A 27,036-nucleotide genomic window follows, 5' to 3' on the forward strand; every position below is an offset into this window, starting at 1 on the left:
CTTGAACCACCCTTTTTTTTCTCCAGATAGGACAATTTATTGAAGTTATTCACTGGTGTTCACTCTGAACTTTACACCTTGCTTCATCATCAATGAAATTTTACCTAGATTTCAGGGGTTAGTAAATAAGGCTTATAAAATCTCAAGCAAAACATACTTCAGTAGGTTTGCCTAGCTTTCAGAACAGATATTGAAAAAAAGAAAATGCAGCTTTTTTACCCTGCAGAGAAACCCTGTCAGTCCATTCAACAAAAATCTCATCGCACACAAAACACCAGCTGTTCTGTTTGATGACTCAAGAAGGCATGAAGCAGCTCAGTATCTCTCAATAAACACTTTCCTTGCCATTCATATTCTATACAGTCTTTCCCAGAGCTGACCATAAAATCTTCGGAATAAAACCCAACCTTTCTTCTTCCTCTAATCTCTGCTAAAAAAGGGACTGATTTTCCGAGAAATTTATATGTACATATGCATACATAGACTCAAAGGCTAGATCAGTTTGTAAAAAGAGACATTTGCACCCAATGTCCTTCAAGGAGACAGTCCATGGAAAATAACCCACGTGCAGGCTCAGAAAGCATAAACTTTCTTCCACAAGTGTTTGAACATTGAATTTATGACAATAAATGCTTTTTCTAACCTAACTCTGAATTGCTCTGCTTTTCAGACTCCAGAGTAGACTACGAAAACTGAAATGCAGGGAAGCCAAGACCTACGGTGAGGACTTAGTGGCAAACCTGAATTCTGACAGATGCTGTTTTGTTATGCCAAGCCCTTTTAGATACAAATGCCTGCAGCAAGCACCTCTTCAGAACAAGCAAAAAGCCTGCTTTATGACACTCGCCTAGAAATTGGGTGAATGACTATTTCCATGAGGGGCATGTCAACTGGCTCACCCCTCCTTCCCATTTTGAACCTGTCCCAGAGAAGCCTTTTGAATGAGTTTCACCAAAACTTCCAGTTACGACAAATTTGTGCCTGCACATAGAAAGTATGCTGCCAAAAATCTTCCAATTGATTTCTAATGACAGTAAAAAAGACCTCCATGTCTAGGTGGGTAATTTATATTCCGCCTCTTAAGTAGTATTAGATGAAAGCCCTCCATCTAGAAGAAAACAAAAAAGATAACATCTTTCCAAAGTAGGTATGTGGTGGTGATGGACCAAGCAGCGTTTCTCCAAACCAGACATAGGTAGCTGAACCAAAAGAAGAACCTCTACACATTTCCACAAGAAGAAAGACTCTCGATACCTTTAGGACTTCCAGGCTGGGCTTTACGTCCTCCAAAGTCACTGCTTATGTTCTGTAATTGTTTGAGAAAGGAAGGTGTCTTCTATGACCTCTGGAGGAACAGTCAGGATAACTAATTTCAGATAATTTTGGTGGACATAATCTGCTTCATGATGGGCAGTTGCCTTGGAAGGAGTGCTTCATTAGCTGTCTACAGTTTGTTTTGTGGTTAGGTCCTTCAGTTAGACACAGTAGGTCCCTGTATTTCTAAGTCAATACAACGAGGAAATCACCTCTGTGATTTCCCCTCACTGTGTCATTGTAACCTATGGATGGTTCAAGGAACTCAAGAAACAATTTTATTCTATTACAGGCCTTCTCTTAATATTCAGACCACTGACTATAATCTGCCATGTTGGCAAATCACAGAAAATCTGTAATCTGATGCAGAAAAAAGAAAACAATGGTATGAGAGGTCACTGATATTGAACACTGTGCCTCTTCACTATGTCTTGGAGCAGTATGGGAAGGTCTGCTTAAAGTTTAGCAGTTCTTGGTCCAGGGGGACAATCTTGGTTGTCCCTACTACAATAATTAGTAATCTTCAGAGACAAGTAATAGAGAGAACTCTCCCAGCTTGAAGAAGCCCATGTTCAGCGTTTGCTTTGATCTACTTCCACAACCGGCCACAGCACCATGGGAGGCATCACGCAAGAATGTCAGGGAAAGCACCGTTCCCGTGTCACCATATCCTCTTTACACCAGAACTTTGCTTTTAGTGGGAATATAGAAAAAAACTTTGCTCTTCTGGCACTAGAAACCTGGTTGTCAACTAGGTTCATACATGTATGGTCAGATAGAATGCAGGCATGTGGATACTGTCTCTTCTGCTTCTGTTGGTTTCTCATTCTTCACTAAACTGGTTCCAGAATTGAGCAAGGACCTTTTCAACCTGCCAGAAAAGCTAAACCCTCCTGATAGAAAGCACTCCTCGGTTTTATATATTGGGTTATAAGAAAATCAAGTTTTCAAAGAACAGTCTGGAGTTGGCTCCACCTCTGAATCCACTAACAAGCTGAGAAACTGGAGGACCAGAGGGACTCCTGCTTGATACCCCAGTGGCCGAGACGGTTCCTGAGGCAGCCAGAAGTGAAGTGTGTGTTCACAGTCCCCACGGGACAGCAGGTCACTGATGAGGACTACCAAATTGATAATTCTAAAAAAAAGCTTATAAATATTCCCATTTTAATGATGTGCAATAAAAGTGAAGGCTCATGGAAGAGTAAAGGAACACACACCTCTGTGTCACTACCACAGATAACAGTTACATGCAAACAACTACATTCAACTGCAGATCATTCCTTAAATCCTGTAACGCCCTTTTCTCAGTCAACTATATAGCCTTGCTGAGGGCGTGTAGCTCCAGGAGTCACTACAGTGCTTTTTTTAAAGCTTGGAAACCACTTCTAATTACTAGACAACCCATTTTCCTGAGGTGATTTATGAACCAGAGCTCCTCCTTCCAGTGAAAGTGTGAGATGTATGACACATTTGTGTATTTCATTCCAGATGAGTGATTTTTTGTCCAAAATCAGAATTGCTCCAATACACTCTTTCTCACAAGGTTACTGAAGGAGTTCCCATTCCTCAAAAATTAATTTCTCCTTACCAGCTGACTGTTAACAAATTTGACATGCCTGGCAGATAATCGCCTCCTGTGTGGCTGGAGAACAAGCCCAAGTGCTTCAGATCACAGTTTTGCTCAGCGTTAAGTCTTTGGGACAGTTTGGTTTATGTGATAATATTTTTGACTTGGAGCCTATGTCCTGTTGACTGCAGCTTAACAAAAGTTTAAATTATTACAGTTGTATTCATGCAACAGCTTCTATCTGAACATTTATTTATGCTACAACTCTTATTTGAAAGTTTATGGGCTGTTTGTGTATGTAATCAACCTACAGACAGGACATAGGAGTAATTTCAGCTGCTAATGAAATATGGTTGCTACTGGAAATGGAACACAGCAGGTTTTTTGAACGCTTGGGACAGCAGTACTGTGTCACTGCTGCTTACTGGATTTCCCATTGGAATAGTATTGAAATCATACTGAAATTTGATTGGAAATTGAAATACTATTGAAATATTTAACACACAAGTTGTCCAGCATGCATGTATGTTAGCAGCATTGCCAGTCTTGAAAAGCAATAAAGGATTTTTGATAACCAATGTTAGCTAAGGCTTAAATTTCACGCCTCATTCTGAAGCGGGACATCCATGCGCTCAGTCGAAAGGACTAGTCCTGCACAGCAAGCCACCACCGATGGCTCGTTTTCCAGGGCTAGTTTGTGGGATGTAACCAAGTACTTATGATTCTGTATGGCCAAATCTACAATCAACCCACACTGTTTGAAAAACCTGGCGGCATTGGGGTATACAGCTGCAAAGCCTGACGAAAGATGGCTTGGCTGAGGACCATATCTGAGGAAGTCTTTATTCTCTACCTGTTTCCAACAGAAACTCCCACTGAGAACTTGGACAGATCATTTTTTCATGCTTTATTTGCCTGCTTGTGAAGTGCCATAATCTGTTCCAGAAATACTGTCAGGATAATGACTACAAAAAAGGATTTAAAAAAATGCAATGTTTCTACAAAATATTTCAAACAAGTTAATTTTTAATTAACTTTCTGTTCAATTTCTGTACATACATTTTTTCATTTTTCTAAAATTTTATTTTTGAGTACTGTTTTTTCCACTGTCCCTCCCTTTTGCATTTTCTTTTCCCCATTTCTCAGTTTTCAAAAATTTAACTTTTTCAGAATTTTCACTTCTGAAGAATTTAACTTTTCCTTTCTTTTTTTTTTTCCAAAAGAAATACAGTGTGAAAATTCACAGGATGGTCAAAAATTTAGTCTGACTTTTTGAAAAATTCTGAAAAATGTTTACTGAAAATACCTGATTAATTGTATTCACTAGTATATACAGTGTGCTTAAGATGCCACAGTAATACATGCTAGAAGGGAAGAGAGGACAGACAATACCCACCAATTCACAGACGAGCAGTAAAAGGATGCAAATGGGGGCAACTCACGGTTTATACATAATTACCAAGGTCCCACTTTTTGATGCAACAGCTAATGGAAATTGTCTAACTGGAAGCTGTGCAGAGGAATTGCTAACAAAGTTGTATGTTAAAGGTCCATAATCTATCCCATTACTCTGCCAGGAACAAACAATTCAGGTTTATTTTCTTCTATTTTTTTAAGAAGCTAAAGGTCTTCTGGTAATTTTCCTCACTATTTCTAATAAATATAATAATTATTATTAAAAATTAAATAAAAAAATCTAATACAGATTGCTGTCACACATATTATTAAAAGCCATTATCCTAATCCTTTTTGCTCTTCTTGCTTGCTGTTTCTTCTGAGGAAATACATGAAACGAAGTTACTACTTTTACTTGGAATAACAGCACATGCAGTATTATTAAAAAGGAGGTTTATTTTTATTTATGTAAAAATTAAGTATGATCTCATTGACATGAAGTACTTTTATTAAAAAAATATCTTTGTTTCTTGAATTTGTTTGACTTCTTCCTTCCTAAGTGAACAACTTGCCCCTCATTCATTTCTCACGTAAGTATCTGATGGGGAAACCTGTCAAAAGGTTGTAGAAAATTCAGACGTACTGCATTTATTGCACCCTTATTGGGTTTCCAGCAGAATATTTACAAAAAAACTAACACAGCACATCACAGACTTATCTGTGTTTTTTCATCGTATCGTATTTTAAACACTGCCTAGTCTTTAAATGTTTAGTGCTCCTTAGCAATGTAGGACAATTTACATGAAATTCACTGGCTATAAAACACTCATTTTTAGTAGATGCAATTATTTTCACTGATAAATGCATACGAAGATTTGTCTTTCTGGCATGACAAGACACTTAACTCTGTAATACCAACCCTAAATAACAAAATAAGGTGTTCTAACCCTGACTTAAATAGTTATGCAGAAGCTTAAAGATCTTTCATTTCATGGGACTAATACAAGAATTCCTCCCTGTAAGCTATCCAAAGAGCTTTGGATGTGATGCCAACACAAAGGAAGGTGCAAGCACGGTCTTGTTAGGATGTCATGACACATTAGGCTATCAACGGCCTCTTGTCTGCTGAGCAGAGTGGATGGCTCATTACTGAGGCAGAAGTTCCTCAAGGTATCACAGTGAGTGGTGTCGTGGCTTTACTGGACAGCATTTTTCCCTGCTGCATAAAGACTGAGCCCATGGCTGCAAGCTGCTCTGCATCAAAGTTTTCTAATACAGGTATTTTTATGCATGAAACTTAAAACACGCTCTGTTTTATAGCTAATAAAACGCTTAGCAATCCTTCCAAATTAAAAACTCTGGAGAAAAACCAAATGCTGTGAATTCTATGGTACATGATCCCCTAATTATTTCACATGCTGCAGTTAACATACTAAACTACTAGAAATGTATTTACCTCAGTATATTTGCAGTAGCTTTTCTTTCTTGTGGCAGAAGGTCAGGGTCTCTCAAAACTTCTTCCAGCAAATTCAACACATTCATTTTCAGCTCGTTGTTCAGCTCAAAATCCTACAAAGGAAAACAATTTTACCTCCTTTTGTCTTAACAATGTTGGCCAAATAACTGAAAGAGTATACTTTTGTGAGTTTGTTTGAAGGGTTCTTTGCTATTAGGTTTGAAAATATTTAGAGAAACAAAAGGCTGTAATTTATTTCCTCTCCTGACCTTTATCTTCTGTGTGGAAATGGGCAAATCACTTAACCTTTCTCTTCTGAAGTAAGAACTGCATCTCACCAATACCCACAAAAATTCTCCAGTGATGACTACAAAAGCAGAAAAACTGTGTAACTGCACTACTGAGACCGCTGCCTAGCAAGGCTGGACACTGGGGTTTTTTTCACTCTTCTCGAGTTTGTCTGTTTATCAGCCTCCCATTCCGGCAATTCTTATCTCATACTCATCCTTTTGGAAAGGTCTGCTTTTTTTTGTTCCAGGTAGTGGAGTACTCAACCTAATAAGCTTGATAAATCAGACTAGTGCTCCCTGGCATTGCACTTAAGGGCTTCAGCATCTTAATTACTTCTGAGGCAGACTGATACCTGACACAGGGCTGCAATTCAAGAACACAAACACACTGTTGATCTCTGATACTGGGGAAAATCAAATAATAGAACAATGTACGAGCTTTAAGGTGGGAATGTACAAGCAACTCTTGGAGTAGGCTCCAAAAAATGTTTCTATTTAGGTCAAAGCTAGCATTTCAATAAGAAAACTAAACCCAAAACCTTCAGTCATCTACTGCATCACAGATCTTCCTTGGCAACCCACAGTTGCTTGCAAGCAGGACCATGTTTGCGGCAAGCCCCTGGGAGCCTTCCATGGCAACAGAAGCCATGAAGTTACAGAAAATGGGAAATACTTGGCACCTCCCTGCAAGGTCTGTGTGTTTCATTTTCCCCAAAAAAACAGCTACAACCCCTTCTGTTGTGACAGGCTCTTAAATTGACAAGATGCCAGGAGATGGGTGCCTCTGGGGAGAACCACCCCAATGAAGACACACACCATCGCACCATGGGTTTCACTTCAGGGGATGTGGGACCATCAGAGTGCCCCCAAAGTTAAAAAGGAAAGTGATGCTTAATTCCTAAAGGAACTAAATACTTATGATGAAGGCAAGAATTCATGTTCGTTAAGGAAGGTGGTGTCACAGCCACGTTTATAGCAGTTTTTGAGAAAGTTTATTGCTCAAAATGTCAGCACTTAGGAATACCCTGCTGCTGTCTGCCAGCAATGCCCTGGGCACTTCTCTCCTTTTACAGGCATCTCCTTTTCATTCTTCTACATCCTCTCACCTGAGCCATTAGCCACAGATAATTCATATGTTGACACCAATGAGCATATGTGTCTTAGCATACGTGTCTTAGTTTTTTGTGATGGTTGTCTGTATTAGAGGATGCTGGAGAACAGGAAGCCATGGAGTGTTAGAGTTTGGGTGGGGTATCAGGCATATACCTCACAGTTCTGGGTACTCATCGTGTTTGTTTTATAAATACATTTTCTATTGCCACTGTTAAAAATGCCTTCTTTAGGAACTGTTTTAGCATGTTTGCAAAAGAAGACAGATATTTCTATTTATTTATTTATTTAGGGTATGGAGATGGGACTAATTAGTGAAACCATGAGGAACGTAACTAAACTAATGACAGTATGGTTAGCTCCAATGATTTTTAAAATACAACCACTGGAATATGAAACTATCAAAATTTAGTTAAAGGAGAAACCTGGAGTCTGCACAAGCTTAAGCAACCAGTGTAATTAATATTAGTATTGTCTGTCCTATGGCTCGATGGTGGACACTGTATAAAAGAAGTTTGGTATCTTTGCTAGTTGTGCTACAGAAATACCATAAAAGAACAGAAAAGGTACCCAAGAGCTGACAAGTCTAACATCCTCATTCAGCATGTTGGGTAAAATTCTCTACCTGCCACTGTAAATGGACAGATCACAACAACATGATAAGGATTTTATCTCCAAGTATGCTTTTCAAACCATAATTGCTTGATTATTTTCATTACACGGTATTTTTCCTCGAGACTTCTTTATTGCAGCTATGACCAAAAAAGTCTAGACTTAAAAGTTGTTTCTTTTCTAAACAGGATGGGGCAACCTCACCTATGAATATCAGACTCAGTAAAAACAAAGGCATTTCCATTTTTTGCATGTTTACAAACTAATTCTTCTAAGTGATGAGAATTGATACATTGTATGTTAATAGCAAAAGGTGTCTGTTGAGTAACCTCTACAAGACAGTAGTCCTGGAATCACTGGGGAAACTCATATTGTTGGCAAACTATATAAAAACTTAGTTCCTAGCGTTAGGGCTATTTTCCACTTCAATTACACTGGCTTTGCTTTGGAAGAAAGTTCATAGTGGAAAGACTCACTTCTCTAACCTCAGAAAAATGAGAAGCCCTAGACCCTCTGTCAGCATAGCCACCCCGAACTATGACGGATGACAGGGACTGGTTAGGGACCATAGACAGAGGATGGATGGGTTTGTGTGATTCCTTCACTCCCAGGCACTGTCACTCCTCCACACCAGCCTGACCGCAACTAGATGTCAACCCACAGCACAACCCTCCCATGGGACAGACCTGGCCCTTTGTCCATGCAATTTCTGCAGCTGTTGTCTTACTGCTCAAAATCTCTTTGTGCCTGGAGGTACTCTTTTTTTTATAGCAATGTGCCAGCTGCTTCTTACAATGTGAGTAGAAAAAAAAAAAAATGAAAAAAGGTCGGATTTGGAAGAAAACTGGAGAGCTATTCTATTTTTCCATTGAAGTTCATGATTAGGGGGTACTGAGATTCCGGTGTGATGAGCAATATACAAAAAATCTAGGGAAATCATTGCACTTAAACATGTACATATACTTAACTATGTAGAAAGGTTAACATGAGAATTATATAAACACCAAAATACTTAGCAACCAATTCCAAATATAATTTATAATAATAAATACAAGCAGATTATATCTATTTGTATTATGGGCATTATATATGAATATATATTCGTATAGTATGGGCACACATAGATCTATATGTAGATATATTATATACACATGTACCACACCTCGACAGGAATTTTTAGACCACTTTTGTGACATTTTTCTGTTGTATCACCTGTTAATATGTTTCACTATTTCTTCCAGCCATTGGAAGGACTTGCAGCAAGACCCTGCCACCATCCTCAGCACTGAAGGCTGGCAAGCTGGAGTAAACCTGCTATCCTGGCTTACATTTAAATTGCTGCACATCTTAGATCACCCCAACGCTCAAAGAGACTTTCAGCTGAAATTTACGTATCACAGAAGGAATACAGGCAGGCAGGCAAGAACCACTCAGTTTTCCAGCAGGCACATTTCAGTTTCACAGAGGTCTAATTCTTTGTGAGAGGCCACATACCTCATATTTTGGAGTCCATGTTAACCTAAAGATTTGTGGTTCTTATTCAGATTTTCCTTTGAGTTAAGCAGAGAAATTAATGAAGATTTCCAAGCAAAATTTAAACTTTTATTTTTAAAGTCCATTACTGCCAGTAATGGGAAAAAGGAAATCGTAGGGTAAGAATAGGATGTATGAAGTTCCCAACTGACCAAAAGCACCGTGCACCATGTTCAGTACCATTTATTGAAGTTTCCAGCAGTAGAAGACTATAGCAACAGAAAGAAGTGTAATAATTTTGCTCTTACCCCCCTGCACTATGAAAGCAAAGGCCTGCTTTGTAACTACAGAGCACCAAATTCAGCATGATTACATTTTAAGTAGACATAACCAGTCTGTTTATCTCTGTAATGCACAGAATTAGACAGCAATGTTCTCTTTTTAAAGTGCAAGCACATTCCCTTGCCAGGAGAAGATAGGAAAGCTGTGCTGCAGTATGAGAAGTGCTTCAAAAGCAACCTATTTCACCTGAGTGAAAAAAAAGTAAGAGGGGATGATGGACTTGGAATCACTGACCAGAAGAAAAGAGACTGCAGCAGAAGGAGCAGAAAGCAAGAAAAAGGAAACTTAGCTATGCTGGTGAGGTACAACTAGAAATATGTAGATTTACTATCGGCGGTTTACACAGAGAATATAATTTTCAAGTTTTGACACGGGCTCAGAGAAACAGAGCCTGTGTCAGGGAAACAGGAATTTATATCCTTGCCCTTGAACATGGAGGTGCTGGGGTGCTTCTTGCGCCACCGGCGGGGCCGCCTAGAAGTTTTTCCTCCCATCTTCCTTTAAATCTTCCTAAGTGAGAGGAAATATTCCTCATCTAAACAACGTGAAGAAACATTGAATAACCCAGACAAATAAAAGGGAGCTAAAACTGAAGAACCTAATTTATATTTGAGCACATCAGTGATAAGGACTACAGAAAACACTGGAGGGAGGGAAGGAAGTGGTAGGTGCAGGAGGGAAGACAAATCTACTGAAAGATTGTTTACAAGGAATTTAGAATATTTTTAAATACACGAGTTTCGCCCTACAATTTTAATATATCCACTCTCAAGCCAAAGCGTAAAGAGATAATTATTTCAATGGCATCAGTGGAGTGACTCTTAGTCTTGTATACCTGTCCTGGTTTCAGCTGGGATGGAGTTAATTTTCTTCTTAGTAGTTAGTACAGTGATGTGTTTTGGCTCTGATGTGAGAACAGCGTTGACAGGACACTGATGGTTTTAGTTGTTGCTGGGTGATGTTTCTACTAAATCAAGGACTTCTCAGTTCCTTGGGCCCTGCCAGCCAGAGGGCTGGGGGGGCACGGGACATGGGGAGGGGACACAGCCAGGACAGGTGACCCAAGCCAGCCGGAGAGGGATTCCATACCATGGGACGTCATGCCGAGTATATACACCGGGGGAAGGAGAAGGAAGGGGGGACATTTGGCATTATGGCGTTTGTCTTCCCGAGTACCCGTTACGTGATGGAGCCCGGCTGCCCTGGGATGGCTGAGCCTGCCTGCCCGTGGGGCGTGGGGAAGGAATTCCCTGCTTGGCTTGGCTTGCGTGCGCGGCTTTTGCTTTACCTGTTAAATTGTTCTTACCTCAACCCTGGAGTTTTACATTCCTTTCTGATCCTCCTCCCCATCCTCTGGGTGAGGGGGAGTGGGCAAGCGGCTGCGTGGTGCTGGGTTGCCAGCAAGAGTTACACCAGAACACAGCAGATCAAACTCTATCAGAGTTAACTGAAGTTAATTTAGTGTTGCAGTCCTCTACAACAATATTTAATTTTCCAGCATAAAAGCACACTAACTATATCACATATAATTGTGCTGTGGGAAATGTTTATAAACTCACCTGCAACAGATCATTTACACATGTGGAAGGCAGAGATAAACGATATAACTGTCTATCAAGGAAATTCATCCCGGAACTTGAAATAAGTCTAGCTTACTTCAAGAAGCAAGGAAAGGACAACAGCTTTGTCTTTGAGTTTGTTTCAAGTGCAAAGAGTTGGTCAGCATTTGGGAGAGAGTGCCAGTCCTGATTGTACAGTGTCAGTGTTAGCCTGTCACTCCTGATGGAATATAATCAGGTTAAAAGTGCAAGCTATGTTAATAGCATGACTGAGTAATTTTCAGCACATACATGCAAACCACTGCTTATCTAAGCCCTGTGTAATCCTGTAGTACAAAGAAACCTTTAAAGAAGAATCCAGCCATTATGTATTGTCAGATTAAAGCGTTCAGGACAGATAAGAAATGTGACATCCCTGCCTCCAAGTCCTGGGATGCAGTACATTCATCAGCTTTGCAGAAAGACCTCAGTGAAGAAGGACCTGTCAGGCTTCAGCAGAAGTGGGTGCAGAGTACTCCTAATTAGTTTGACTGAATGCAAGCTTGGCTGCTGTTCTGGGGGTGACTCATGTTCCCTGAAGGGTCATGGTATAGCAAACCCTTACACTTCCGCAATGTTTGGACAGAGCGTAGCTGCAATTAAGTGCATTACTATTCAATGCATAACTGTATTCTGCAAAGGGCATAAGTTTATGCGAACTGGACTTCTTCACTAAGTGACCAACAGCATGCTGGAAGGCTCACTCAGGGCTCTCTTGCTCTGCCTCTCTCTGGGGCAACCTCTCTGTTTCTTCAATTCACTATTTGCATCACGGTGCCTGTTTATTTCAGAAAGAACCCCAGAAATTTCTTTGCTGTTTCAAGGCAGAGGCCAGAGGTCACAGTTACTTGAAATGTAGTTATAATGCAGCATATTTTGCTATCAACCAGTATGTTGGCATAACTGTAATTTGTTCACATTTCTACAATAAACTTACTGTAACTTTGCCAGCCATCATATTCATTACTCTATGGCATTAAACATGAAACAAGTGGGGGTCATATAAAGCAATTTTTAGCTTACTTTTTATTCCAAGATACCAAATGGAATTGGCCAATTCATGTACGCTATTTTTAACTAACTGAAATCATCTTTGCTTGAACAAGTCTTTGTATACACGTGTCCTCCATAATCCCTAAGTGATATTCAATAACTACATCTGCAAAACCTTGTGTTGAAAACCTAACACAGCTTCATCAGTATGAGCAAGAAAATTACTTACTTCACAGCTGGAGCAAAGCATGCACCAGGCGTGAGATCACAGAATCGTTCTGGTCTGAAAAGACCTTTAAGATTATCAAGTCCAACCATTGACCCAGTACTGCCAGGTCCATCACTAAACTATGTCCCTAAGCACCACATCTACACGGCTTTTAAATGCTTCCAGGCATGCTGATTCCACCACCTCCCCGAGCAGCCTGGTCCAATGCTTGACCACCCTTTCCATGAAGATGTTTTTCCTAATACACAATCTAAACCTCCCCTGACACAACTTGAGGCTGTTTCCTCTTGTCCTGTTGCTTGCTACTTGGGAGAAGAGACTGACCCCCACCTGCCCACAGCCCGTCAGGCAGCTGTAGGGAGCGATCAGGTCCCCCTGAGTCTCCTCCTCTCCAGACTAAACAACCATCAGCTGCCAGCCCCCTCCCCAGCTCCACTGCCTGTCTTTGGACATGCTCCAGCCCCTCTACATCCCTCTTGAAGTGAGAGGCTCAAAACTGAACAGAGGATTCCAGGTGTGGCCTGACCAGTGTCGAGCACAGGGGCACAGTCACTGCCCTCATCCTGCTGGCTGCAGTGTTTCAGACACAAGCCAGGATGCTATACTTTCAAATTTCAAGCCATGGTCTCCCCAGGTCTTGTGGTAACCTCGTAACTCTCTGACACTGTCTGGCAGCCATCTGGTTTGCAGGAGGGTTAGTATCTGCCAATTCGCTCCAGCTGAGATCTTCAAAGAAGCCAATGGGAATAAGCACCCAGCTGTCAGTCACGACTGGGAGGTCTGGAGAAACCAGCTTCTCTCTCCATCAGCAGATGTGAAAGCTTTCTCCTTGGACAAGCTCCATTTCAATTTGCTCGCCACAGAAGCAGAAAAAGCTTGGTTTTGTAACATGAAGTGTTTAGACTAAAAGACAAGAAAGTACTGTTAAACAGAAAATGAAGCTGCAAGACCTCACTGGGATAATGAAAATCACACCAAGACTTCCTCCTCTTGGCTTTCCTTTCCCTTCCTACTTTTCCATCACTGCAGAAGTCAGTGGGAGTACTATCCCTGTGAGCCCCTTCTGTTCCCATCAACACCCTTGTTTTCACAACGACTGTTTGCCTCGTTATTTGTGTTTTTGTTGTTTGCAATGGGAGAATCCTACGCTCTTCCTCTCAATTACATTTTAAAAATGAAATGTAAACTTGAACATTCTGCTGTTATTTTGGGCAAAAAGAAAGCTTTGTTGGCTTGTAGGTAGCTGAATGAAAAAGACAGAAGTGTAGGAGAAAAAAAAGAGAAGGGATAGGGAAGGAAAAGAAGAAAAATGTAAATAATAAAATCTGGAAAACCTAAACAAGCCATCTTTCATGCTGTGCTGGTGTTGGCTGATGAGCAATACAGGTTTGATTCCTCTTGCTCAGTGTGGTAAAAACAAAATATGTCACATTAGGCCAGGATGGTTTTTTCCAAATTTTAATCTGTGCCTTGTGAGCTCCTGGAGACATTAATTAGCTCCTTCTGCCTTCCTGACAGGGCTGCAGATCTGGCACTACCACTATATATTTACTTGGAATTTGAGTGAGGCTTATACAGTGTACGACCCGAGTTTCAAAAAATAATTATTTCTTTTTCTAAGCATTGTTTAGTATGATTTCAAGATAACAAAACTGTTTTATGAAAGCATATCTTCACTGAATAGGCTGAATTGTTAATTTTAACAATTGTTGATTCTGTTTTCTGGCAACAGACAAGTTTAAATATTAAATACCGTCAGATTAAATACTCAGATAAATTTTAAAAAATACATGCTTTAAAAACAAAACAACCCACAACACTAAACCATCTACAACTGTGGTTTTGACACAGTTGCAAGATACTGTAGGAGGTCAATTCATTCCATAACCCAGCAGAGGAAAGCTCCTCCAAACCCTGGATTTGCTAGAGAAAAATGAGGAAAAATAAGGCTCTGAACCATTTGTTTGGAAGATTTCTCTATCCCTCAGTTCGTGCACTAACCCTGACCCATGTTATTATACACTTGAGAGCAGCACACTGAAGGAAGCCAAAGGGATCCAGAGGGAAGGGGTAGAGGGTAGGGAATAACTAGCTGGGATGATACATGTAAGAGCACTTTTAACATATGGTTGTACATTACTGTCTTTACGTTGCACACATTTCTGAATGAAGCACATTCTTAGGGACTGTGCAGCACCTTATGTGCTCTGGGCACTACAGCACAATAAATCAGTACAATAATTTAGGCAGACAAACAACACGTAGAGGCCTGAATGTTGTTTGTGGATCAGAAAGCATAAAACCAGAGTTACTTATGCTGCAGAATTATTCACACGCTACAACACTAAGCACATCTGTAGTAGCATCCGGCACCATAAAAAGAGAACTAAAGAAAGCCCTGCAGTTTCCTCATATAGCGTCTTTGCTTTTCTTTGTTTCTATTAATAAGGAAATAGCATTTTGGCAGAAAAACACGTGTGCAGTAGGTCACCTTTTATAGTCATGCTAGCAATGACCAGAAGGATCTCAGGCACATCGCAAGGAGAAGAGTCTACCAGACAGTGGGAGAACCTTCTCCCACGGAGGACAGAAACTGCGTATTTTGTGCTGGCAGTTTCTGCAGCAAAAGCAAATTCAAAGCCAATTTATTTTGTTAACTTTTTTTTTTTTTTTTTAGGAGAATAAAACCTGTCCTTGGCTGCTGATGAAGGTGAAGGTTGTCTCAAATGCACTAAGTGGCCAGAGAATGATGCAAATACCTTAAAATGTAATAAAGTTTTTGGCAGGTCTGTTGATCTCATAGAATTTTAATGCTTATATTCTTTTGTCATTTTGGAAATCTAATAAGCATTTCTTCACCAGACACTGGTGGCTAAGGGTTCTCTGGCTTGCAGTTTGTGTTGTTACTGTAAAATGAGGCTCTGAGCTACTGCTCTCCCAGGACTATACATCTTTACTGCCAACATTACATGCTATTTGGCCAGACAGTAATTCTTCACTTGTCTTCCTTAAAGCAGTCCTGTCCCATATTTTTTTGGCAGAAACTAGTCAGACATTTCTGGTTTGCTTAGGTCTTCTGTCCTTTCTCTCTCCCTAGCTTCACAAGTAAACACCACAAAGTGCTGATTACATGCTCTGTTGCTGTAGCATTTGTTACTTTTGGTGCCAAAGCTGTTGCATTTTAAAATATCTGCTAAATTGGAATACTGGCTTAAGAGAGCTAGAGAATTAAAATCTGCCACTGTTGCCATGGAAAAAGTAAAAGGCAGTGAGAGACAACGGAGTCCGGATAACAGCTTCCCCTTTGAAAATGCAGTGTTGAACTATTATGTATTATCTTTGTCCTCTTAATATTTTTAAAAGAATACTAATTGTAAACATTACGCAAAATTAGGTGTAGTAGTATTCAGGACAATATTATAACTAGTTTTGTACATCATGGGTACTTTTGAAATGGAAGCAAAGATCGCTTTTATTTTTAAGGAGAGAAAGTATATTTTTGGTAAATTGCTAGAATGACAGAGTACACTTGCACTCTTCATAGTTACTTTGTACTTATGATAGAGAATCATCACAGCACCATCAGGGTCAGCTCTGAAACTTAAACTTCAGTGTAACTAGTTGTAGATCCCTACTGTAGACAAAAGTCTGATGACTCCCAAAATTTTCACAATTACATTAATTAACCATCTTTTAATTAGCATAGAGGGTCAACTCAACTCAGAGCAGCCACTTAACACAAACTGCCGCAAGGACACAGTAAGCATGTACTGTACTCTACAACAGTAATAACAGACTTCTGCTGTTCCAGTTCCAGCTCAAGATTTTGTCATGCAACGATTTTTATTTAACAAGTAGTCAAAGAAAACTTGGTCTACATAGATTGTTTCCAATAACTCAAAATGTGTAATCATTCCCATGATACCAGGAGAGGTTTTATTAATTTCATCTGGGCTGTTCAGCTTTTCAAACACAGCCAATTTTCCCACTTAGGCATTTCGTACTGACTTGATTCTCTAGCAAACTTAAGCTCTATGGAAATTAAACCCATTACATGGAAAAAAGGGAACTGAGTTTAACATAGGACAGTTTGACATCGCTGCAATTAGCTGTTCAATAAACCCTTTTTAGATCAAGTGGTCTTGATTACCAGCATGTAGTGACAAAGCAGTCTACAACCGTTGTGAAGTATCATCTATACAAGGCGTACAAAAATCTTCCATTGGCTTCCAAAATGCTCTCACTCTTTCTCTTTCCCTCCCTCCTTCCTTCCTTCCTCCCTCCCTTCTTTCTCTCTACTCCTCTTTCTCTCCTTTCCTCCTTTGTTTCTTTCACTAATTCTCCTGTTACACTTCTCCATACATGCCAAAATCTGCCAACATTTGTCTCACCTGGCAGCTTAAAGGCCATTTCTATCTGCAAACTTCTGCTAGCTACTCAGACTTCTTTTTTTCCCTTCTCTGTCAATACAGTTTTATGTTTACGTATCAGACCCACAGTCCTGTCTTGGTTGTAGAGGGATCAACAGGACTGGTGTATCTTTCCATGTGCGATTCACAACAAATAAACAAACATCTGTATGCAAACACAAGTATTTTAACACAGTCAGAGTAACTGAACCACGCTGCCTGTAGCATGAACGCTGATGATCTGAAAGGTTAATCCAACCTGCTCAGTATGTATTTCAACACACATTACACCAGTAAAGCGCTCACACACGTTACCAGGAATAATGTCATAACTGGGTATTTTCAGGAGAGCTTTGCAAGGCTAGATGAAGGATTACTCACTAGCTTAACAGTATCTTTTTACAAGCTAATTTTCCATATTATCCTTCTAGCACTGAGTTTTCAGGCTGTTTGACCTCTGCAACACTCCACAGCAGCACTGCTTAAAAAATACTTTGTAGGGAGAACATAGACTTACTGCAGTTGGAGAGGAGAAAGGTGCAGAAGGAGAATACCTGAGAGTGCTTGGAGACCCAGTGGCGCAAGACATTTAGGACTCGATTCGTGGCCGCTCTGCGTATTATGAACTCTTTGTCGCACATGCGTTCAGAATTGTTAAATCCTGTGCGGAAAAAAAACACATATTGAAGTTAATGGCTGCAGCGAGAATTCAAATATGGTATGAGTAACTTTGGTAAACTGAAACCTCATAGGACACTTATGTGTAATAAAAGGAAAGGCACCTATATAGACTTTCAAATATGACCAGTTAAGACTGCTGAAATTCTGCAAGATCAGTAGAATACAATCTTGCCCATCATAACTAATACAGACACCTCCTTGGGTCAGCACTCAGTTTCAGAAAGATGAAGAATCTTTGCCTGTCTCATTAACATCAAGGTCTCCCTTCTGTATGGAAAAAAATAACAGGAACAGACCAAAAATGTACAGGGCCTGTAATCAAGCAGATTACAGAAGGAATGTGAGTATGACATAGAAAGAGGAGAGTGGTAGATTTCAGAAGTGGTAAAGAAATAGAGGAGGATACTAGTTTAAACACAGAGAAGGCTGACACAAGAAAGGTTCCTTCTTAAGAGCAGTATTTTACAGGCTCGACTAGTCAACAGAGATTGTTCAAATAAGCTATTTGTTTTTTTTACCACGGGGGTGACAAGAAGGCGGGAAGGTATACAGCAAACACATTTACAACCCCAGCTGTCTGAAAACAAAGCTATGCGAACGCAGCATTTTCCCACACATCTTGTAAAGACAACTTTTTTTTTCAGTCAGCAGTATTTACTTACAAATCAATAGTTTTAAAAACAAACAAGAAATTTTCTTCCTACATTCACGTTATTGCTCCTTTCTCTTCTCATTCTGCTGTAGCTCTGTCATAAATACAATATGTATGATAAACTGACTACATTATTTTAATAATAACAAAAGTATTGCATTAAAACACTGACTTTTTTTAAAAATTGGTAACTGAAGACAGACTTGAGAACTTTACATTTTTCTAAGCTTCTGTTAGATTTGATCTTATATTGTGCTGCTTTTGCTTTCCGTTTCACTTGGTGCAGAGTCCAGGGGACAGCTGGAAGCACCCTTCCATATGAGCAGTACTTTACTATTTTTTGGCATAAAAGCTTTGTTAAAGCCTGTGAATTACTGTAAATAGCAAAGGCAGATTAAACTTCTCTTTATTCTGTGACAAACCCATTAGAGGTATTCTTGCAGGATAGTATTAGTTTTGCTGTATTTTTATGAAAGACAATAAAAAAAATCCAAATTGCTGCTCTATATTTTTGGAAGGATAAGAAGGAACAGAAAATTTTAACCGCAGTCTTACATGTTCTACAGCAGGTTAGACCCCAAAACCCAAATGTATTTTCTATGCTTACATTTCATGGAAGTTTTTTGAAGCATGGCATATTACACTGCAGCTGACATCTAGGATTCAATGGCAAAGGAAGTTTCATATTACAACATCTTCAGGAGTTTCGCTGCCCATAAGCAGCAAAGTAAACAAAATCTCTGAGGCTTTACTCAGTAAAAGGTAACATCGGCAACATTTTGTGTGTTAATTTTCTATGCCTTTCACAGTTAACCTCTTGCAGAAGCCATTAGGCATACACATTATAAACCATTCAGTTAGCCACTTAATTGCAGCAATGAAAGTCACAATGAAAATTATATATTAACACAGTGGAGTCTTTATCGAAGTAACATTAAGCGAAAGATGTCTCAGTAAGGTGGAAGGAAAACAGAAAGAAGCCTACAGAGACAGTTTTAAGTTAGCTGCAAAAAGAATAAAAAAAGCAAGACAGGAAAAAGGAAAAGCTCCAGAGATCACTCCACAAACTTCTGTGGTCCTCAGAATTTCATAAATTTTTAAGTAATAATTAGCTTGTTGAGGAGAATAAGCAGCATGTTCACTCAGATTCACACCGTCAGTACCTAATGTTGATGCCTTGAGCCTAAAACAGAGATCTCCAGTTTTGTAAGAAAAGAATTTAGCTGAACGTAAACGCGCATGTGAATTTTATTCCAAGTGGGTGATTCATTGTACATCTTCAGGTAGAAGACTTCAAATAAATAACTAAACCATCAAAATACAAGTTTTTAAAAATAAAACTGGGAATCAATTAACTCCATTGTGACCTCATTCTGAAATACCAAACAGCTCAGAAAGCCAGGATGTATTTCCTTCTTTCTTCACAGAACATTTATAATTTATTGTTCTTTACAGAAACAAAAAAGAATCTAAAATTCCTCAAGCAACATTCACTGTCCAAGACTTAAATCTGCAGATTGATTTAGAAGAAAATCATGTTTATGTTGTTTTCTTGTGGCAATGGAATGGAGTGGAATACCCACGATTCTCTATATACTGGCTTAGCGTCCTTCCATTTGGATGTCTGGCTCTACCTCAAGGCTTTCCCTCAGCACTTATTTTGAGCTACAGTAGACTCCAGACAGGATCCAGATTCAGTAGCTCTGGCAACAGGTCAGCAGAATTAGGCCCTAAGCCAGAGCCAGTTACGCTGGAGAATAACACATGGAGTCCTTGGACCTTCCTGAGGCAACTGAGGCTTGAACAGGCCAAAGCTACTAGGACTTGCAGTATTCAGAAAAAGAAGCCTCTGCCTCAGTTCCTCGACTATGATCTACCATGCTACTCTCAAGCAAATCCTTCTGCATAGGGATGGAAGGAACAGGGAGCAGTTCAGGACAAAGGGAATTACTATACTCTCACTTCAAAAAGTGGTGACAGTGTTCTGGGCAGTGCTGGAAACTTGCACTACAACAGAAATGAAGATGAAGAACTGCCCTTCTTGAAGGCAGAGGTGTGCAAGTCACCACTGAATGGTGTTGAGACATCTGCAGAAGCGAAGCATATGACCCTCTTCTCTAGGCCTACCACCAGGAGCCATTGCAAATTGTGAACCTGGTCAATGGTGGTGTTCAGGACACCGCTGGCTCTTGGCAGTTCAATCCTGAACTGACTTGTGACCGAAGCGGGCACCAGGACTGTCAGCATGCAGTAGAAAGGGTTACCATCCACACATCATTAAAATGCCCGTTGGGCACAAATTAATTAGATTAGTCACAAAATTACAAGTTATTTAAAAATTGCTACTATTCACTAGATAAGCTTGAGTGGATTTAGACACATTTTTTTCATTAAAATTATAGACAATGACAACCATTTTTTGATGTATTCACCTGCGTATCAGAAAAACTATATAAATGTAAAGTTATACCTACATAGATAACCAGCAAATCTATTCAAAATTCATCTGTCAGCTCCCTTCCAGTCAGCATAGCAACAGCCAAACCCCCAACCATTTAAAGCACTGGATTGTATCATTCCTGGTACTAAGGTAATTATGTCATATTATTAACCTAAAGAAAAGTTAGTGAATACTGAAGGTGAAAGCAAAAGAAATCTCAGTAGTTGTTACAGTCACTGAATAGATCTTTTCAGTAACACAAAGGTGAAAACAACTAAGATCAAATATACTCAAGTACACTCAAACTGCACAGAACAGTGGTATTAATTTCAGGATCTTACAAAACTCAATAAAAAGGAAAAAATGTCAGCTGCAAACAAGTGCGATCAGTAAGTATTGTTACTTTTTGGTCTTCTAACTTTAATAGAAAAGTTCTAAACAAAACATTTTAAAAAGCCCAACACAAACTTATTTGCACAGTTGCATTAATACAGAAGAAGGAACTTGGAGAATCAAGTCCTTGGCTAGCGTTGGTTTTGCTCCTTGTAACCTTCAAAGCCACACGGACTTTGGGGCAGAAACTGCAAAGGGGAGATGATCATAGACTAAGATCTGATGAAGCCACTCAGAAGCTATCCAAGCATCGGTGAACTTCGGTGGTGCCATTGGTGTTTCCTGCACTTCTCACAGTGCAAACTTCTTCTAACACATCAGCTCTATTGCTGCTCTGCACTTCCCCCTCTCTCTTTCTGCCCACCACATCCTCTCCTAACATAACTCCAAACAAAACCCTAAGCCACCACCACAACTGCACTATTCCACATGCAAAGCCCACTTGTTTATGTCTATTTCCAGTTGCCCAGTATACAACCTTATCTGGTTCTGCATGTTCATGTCACCACTTACGGATAACCCATGCGTCTGCTGCTGTCTATGCCGCAAAAGGTAGCCCAAACCCTCCAGTCCTGTCTCCTTTTGAAACAGCTGGCAGTGGTGCTAGCCAGGCATGAACTACAAGCTATCTTGCCTACAGCAAAGAACCAGGAGACAGCCAGGAACTTTCTGGGCCACACATCACCTGCTCCACCTGTCCATATGTAAAGATGAAACTGGGCCTGCACCAACTGACTATCCAAAGTATGCAACATGAAATTTTGCCATTGTTTAACCCTAGTAGGTGGCTAAAACAAAAGGTGCTAACCCACGGACAGCAGATGTTGATCTGCAAGGAACAAGGGTTTCATCACACCTTTAAGGCGTATCTCAGAAAGTGTCCTATTGAACAGTTTCCATGAACTTTTTAGCATTGCTGCATCTGCTCTATTATTCCCCATATACGTTTCCTACATGTTTTGGAGCTAGGAACAGTTTTTAACTCTGATTATACAGTCCATAGTTTAATATCATTCATGTCCATGACTTGTACTTGGTGGCGCTCTTACCAATGTAGTCCATAAATCTAGGTGAGTTGAAAGATCAACAAAATAAAATCATTGAATCATAGAATCATTTATGTTGGAAAAGGCCTTTAAGCTCTTCCAGCCCTACCGTAAAACCTAGCACTGCCGAGTTCACCACAAAACCATGTCCCTAAGCATATCTATATGGCTTTAAACACCCCCAGGGACGGTGACTCCAGCAGCTCCCCGGGCAGCCTGTTCCCGTGCCTGAGCACCCCTGCAGGGCAGACGTTTTCCCCAGTACCCGCGCTAACCCCCCCGTGCAGCTCGGGGCCGTTTCCTCTGGCCCTGTCCCTTGTTCTCTGGGAGCAGAGCCCGACCCCCGCTGCCCGCAGCCCCTGCCAGGCAGCTGTAGGGAGCGACCAGGTCCCCCCTGAGCCCCCTCCTGCCCAGGCTGCCCCCCCCAGCCCCCCAGCCGCCCCCCCAGGCCTGGTGCCCCAGCCCCTGCCCCAGCCCCCTGGCCCAGGACTCAGATGAAATGTATCCAGAAGCAAATGTGGAACAAATCTTTAAAAGGGGCAGTTTTGAACGGTCCTTCCCATCACGTGTTACCCTTGGCACTGAGCAGTTTGGGGGCTAACTGCACAAATTATGCTTAAATCAGCAGGAAAGTAGGCATGGTTTCTCCTAAATTCATCTTTGCTATGGTTCCAGGGAAGGAGAGATGTGAAGGGTCCCATCTACTAGGATGCCAACCTTTGCAGTATTTTAATTAGGATTCTGGTTGGAACTGCCCACATCCCGACCCCATGGTGAAATAACCTGAAATACTCCATGGTGAATATCTGCTTCTCTCCTGAAGGAAATAATCCTTCTACACTAGAAATATCAGCAGTATTTCCAATCATTAATCATCTTAGTGGGCAGCTGCTTTAGTAGGTGCTGCTTTTAAGTAATGTTTTTCCCCAGTATCTGTTGAGGTTAGTACATACTGCTTCCACAAATAGTTTCTTCACATACCGGTGATGCAGAACTTCTACCACAGTCTGTCAAACACAATGTTAACCTGCCAGCTTTGCTAGTTTCAGTGAATTACTTCTTTCAATATAATTTCATCACTGTTCATGTACTTGGCTTCAGATTATGTTATGCAAAATCCAGTTTCACCTTGAGACATTTTTCTTGTGTGCATTATAATGAAAATTAATATTCTTATAGCTTCCACTATCACCAAAGATTTAGAAAAAAGGTACCGAATAGACATAAATCTCAACATCTGCAGACAAATTATGACAATACCTTGTACATAGATACCTCTTCTTCAGTGATAGCCTAAAGCATTTTTCACTGGTAGTTGTCATTATCTATCCTATTCATAAAGCAAAAAACCGCAGGCAATCAATGCCTGCAGGTAGGATGCATCAGCGTTTCCACCTTTGGAACTGCTGCACCCAGGACCAGATCCAAAGGTCTCATCACATGTCAGTGTGAGACAGACCCTCTCCTCAGAAGCTACTAAGAAATCCATAGAGCAAAATCCTGTCGCACTTTTTCTTGTTCTACAGAACAAACCTGACTCTATCAGCAATTTACATTATTTCCTCTTTAAAATCCACCTCCCACAAGAGGTAGATTTGTATTATGTTAAATTCTGCACTGTGTATGTTGAAGAAATTAAATTATCCACATTTGCTTTTCTATTTCACTTAAGATGTCAAAACCCCTCAGTCTAGTTACAGTATTCTCTGCATTTTGTTTTCCTATATTAATACAGCAGCACACAATTCCTGTCCACAGTAATTAATTTGTCAAAAGGTTTGATGAAACATCTATTTTTAAATGTTTATCTACACAAAAAGTATTTTCTGTTCACAAGACTTAGGAGTAAGTTGTTCGAGGTTATGAAGAGTGACTTCAACAAGTTTCTGGTGTCTTCCTTAGCAAAAAGATTTACTTCAGAAGATTTTATGTGCCAATTTCACTAAAATACTCTGGAATCATGCACTGAAGCTGCATTAGGATCTAACATAAGAGAAAATTGCACTCCAGCCTTTGAGGAGGTCACAGCAAACCCCACAAAGTCCCAAGGAGGTGGAAGGGGAACATTCACAGTTTATAAGACAGACAACAAATAATCAAAAAAAGTGTCAAATGTTTTCTGGGTTTTTTTCCTTTCTTCTGATAAATATGCTTATGGGTTGTAGGCCAGTTTCATGATCCAGCCTGGCTCAAATCCCGAAAGCTTAGGCTTGGCAAACACCAACATTACTTTCTGACCTGGATAAAGAATAAATACAAACCCTAGGCTTCGCGCAGAGCAGTTTTCATCCACAGATTAAAACTGAAAAAGCCTCTTCAATATATGCAGCACAAAATAAAAGCCTCGCTAATATATATGCAGCACAAAAAAACTAATCATGGAAAGTTTTCCTTGACATACCTACAAAAGTTTGGATGACTGTTTAAAGACACCCATCTTAATTGGTCATGTGTTCCCTAGCAAGTCATTGGGTTTCACACATTTTCACAGGAATGCGTCAAAAGAGAAAGTGGCCTAATATTGATAAGAAATCAAAACTGCCAGTGATTCTGCTCTCCTTTTCATTTCTTTGATTATGATATCAGGTTGCCATACACTAGCCAACTGACGAACTGGAGAAGTTCCAGCAGAGCTAGAAAAGAAGACCGTGTTAAATGAGATGAAAAAAAACCATAAAGATGATGAACTCCCACTCACTGCATACAAAACAGCATTTTTGGTCAGTAACACAGTTCTTCCTTTTTTTTTTTTTTTGTAATTGTCAAGTGTGCACATTCAGATTTACAACGGAGCAGGTTGTATGAGCAGTTTGAGGCTTGAAAGTAGAAGCTATCAAGTCTAGCCATGATCTTTGGACTACCTCAGATTAAGAAAGAAGTATATGTAACCATCGACCATGCCAAGGTTTGAGTTTGTTTCATAAGGTGTTATAAAGCTATATAGCATCAGAAGAAGTGACTATTAAAAAGCAGAAGAAATCCAATGTCCAATGCATTTCAGGCTTTTAATTTCACTTTCACTGGTCCCTGCGACATATGAAATTATTTTATTCTAAGAAATATGCCACTGAAAATCCCTGTTGTAACCACGCACGTCAGAAATAATTCCAAGGAGGTATTTGATTCTTCTACCTAAAGCCTCCACCACAAACACAATCTAACTATCAAATCAAGTCAAGGGATTATAGTCTTAGTAAGGTAAATCCCATGGATTCACATGCACCAGCTGATGTACAATAGTGTAACACAGATAGAGCTACAGTGACTGTTTAATTTCTGCAAAATATTTAAGGGAAAGGTTGGTAAACTATTTTTAAATGACTCTTGCTTTAGAAAGGCTTTTTCTAATCAGAGAAATTTAAAGAACACAACAACATCGAGATAAAGCAGTTATGTCCTGATTATGCTGTAAAGCTGAACTAAATCCAAAAGTCTAAAAATGTACAGCCCAGCAAAATAATTTTAGTTGAATGGATGGGAAAAAAAGGCAATTGGCTAAAGAATATGCTTAAGATGAAGATACTATTCTAACTCCTAATAATAACATTAAGGTTGCTCTGAGAATTACAGTTATCTATGAGATGATATGGTTAAAACACGAGTACCACAAAGACTGAAAATATCTCTTTAAACTCAAAGAACTGTTCAAGTTTGAAAATTTGTTCTTTTAAATCCTTAAAAACAGGGTTACGGCTATAGCTATAACTGGTACACACTCATGAATTCTCTATTTTTTTAAGCAAGATATTGTCTCAGGAGACCATATCAGTCTTACACTTGGAAGAAAATCTTTAAAAATTGCTAAAAACTGAAAACACACTTGCAGTTACAAGTCACACAAATTGTTATAAAAAATGTGTAACTCATCTTACAAGTAAAAAACACCAAAGAGTCTACCTTTTTTTTTTTTTTTTTTTTTAAAACTAAAAATTCAGCAGCAATACAAGACTGCATTTTTATTTTTGGCATATTGTGATAAATACATGGGCTCAGAGAAAACAGCACTGCTCAATTCTCTACTAAAGACAGAAAAAAACAACATGTGCATGCATTAGCATTTATGTATGTTGTAACAACACCAGGGACGAGTATCTGGAGCTTTAGACTACTGCACTTTGTAGGATATATTTTTCACAAATCTAAGTAGCAGTAACTCCATACCACTGGACAGTATCCTGTTCTTTTCCTTTTTCATCCACAACAAAGAGAGCCAACAAGAAGTTAATGTCATCACCAAAACCTAATGTTAAATTTTGGTGTACCTGCACACATCTTCAAAATCATATTTCTTTGCATACAAGACACGTATGTGTGTGCATGCATGTGTAAACCCCTAGTCCTAGTTTTTCTAGTGAAGTCTTAGGCGAAAACATCCAAATCATGTTCCTTTATTTATAGATACATCCCAAGAAAAGAACAGATCCTGAATTTAAAAGGCTGCTGTTGCCAGTTGTGTTTACAGATTGCAGAATATCATGACAAATGTGGAATGCGACAGCAGAATTTTTTCCTGTGACTTATTTATATCAAAGAACTACAGGCAACAATTGACAAAGAAGGAAAGCCTTTAGAATAGCCTATCTTAACAATTATATTTGTGACTGTTCTAGTATACCTTGGACACATTTTTTTTACTGCAGTATTTGCATTATCTTCTATGAATAATGACAAGAATGGCAACGCTGCAGCTGATATTTGTTTGAATTTGAACATCAGCCAAGTGCATTTGACCATGTTCCTGCTGTCTCTTAGCCTTCAGGGAACACAAAAGCAATTTTTACCTGCTGATGTATTTTTGCATTTCAAGTGATCCCTAACCCGCGATTTCTTTAATTACAGGTGGCTTATACTCTCAACCTGCTCTATCAGCAATATGAAGAGTATAGCAGATTACTTTTTGCATAACTCTTGCAATCATTTTAAGAACTGTTCAAAGTAAGCTTTCAGACCTTTAAAATGTTTAGTGTCCCCTGCCACAAAGGAAAGGTTAAAATAAAGTCTATGGCAAAGTACAGCTAGAAACAGAAAACAACAAA

General features: G+C 39.6%; 1 protein-coding gene across 2 annotated transcripts in view; it reads right to left on the reverse strand.

Moving 5' to 3' along the window:
* The window catches only part of RASGRF2 (Ras protein specific guanine nucleotide releasing factor 2), a 152,891-nt gene that overhangs the window by 15,635 nt on the left and 110,220 nt on the right, over window positions 1-27,036 (reverse strand). For both annotated transcript variants that reach the window (XM_080372581.1, XM_080372580.1), the window contains exons 18-19: window positions 17,343-17,449; window positions 5,733-5,845 (exon numbers count right to left, since the gene is read on the reverse strand). In XM_080372581.1, coding sequence (XP_080228707.1) covers window positions 5,733-5,845; window positions 17,343-17,449 — 220 coding nt within the window. The remainder of the gene's footprint in view (window positions 1-5,732; window positions 5,846-17,342; window positions 17,450-27,036) is intronic.

The sequence above is a fragment of the Falco punctatus genome, assembly GCF_963210335.1.
Source record: "Falco punctatus genome assembly, chromosome: Z".
In the NCBI taxonomy this organism is placed as follows: Eukaryota; Metazoa; Chordata; class Aves; order Falconiformes; family Falconidae; genus Falco; species Falco punctatus.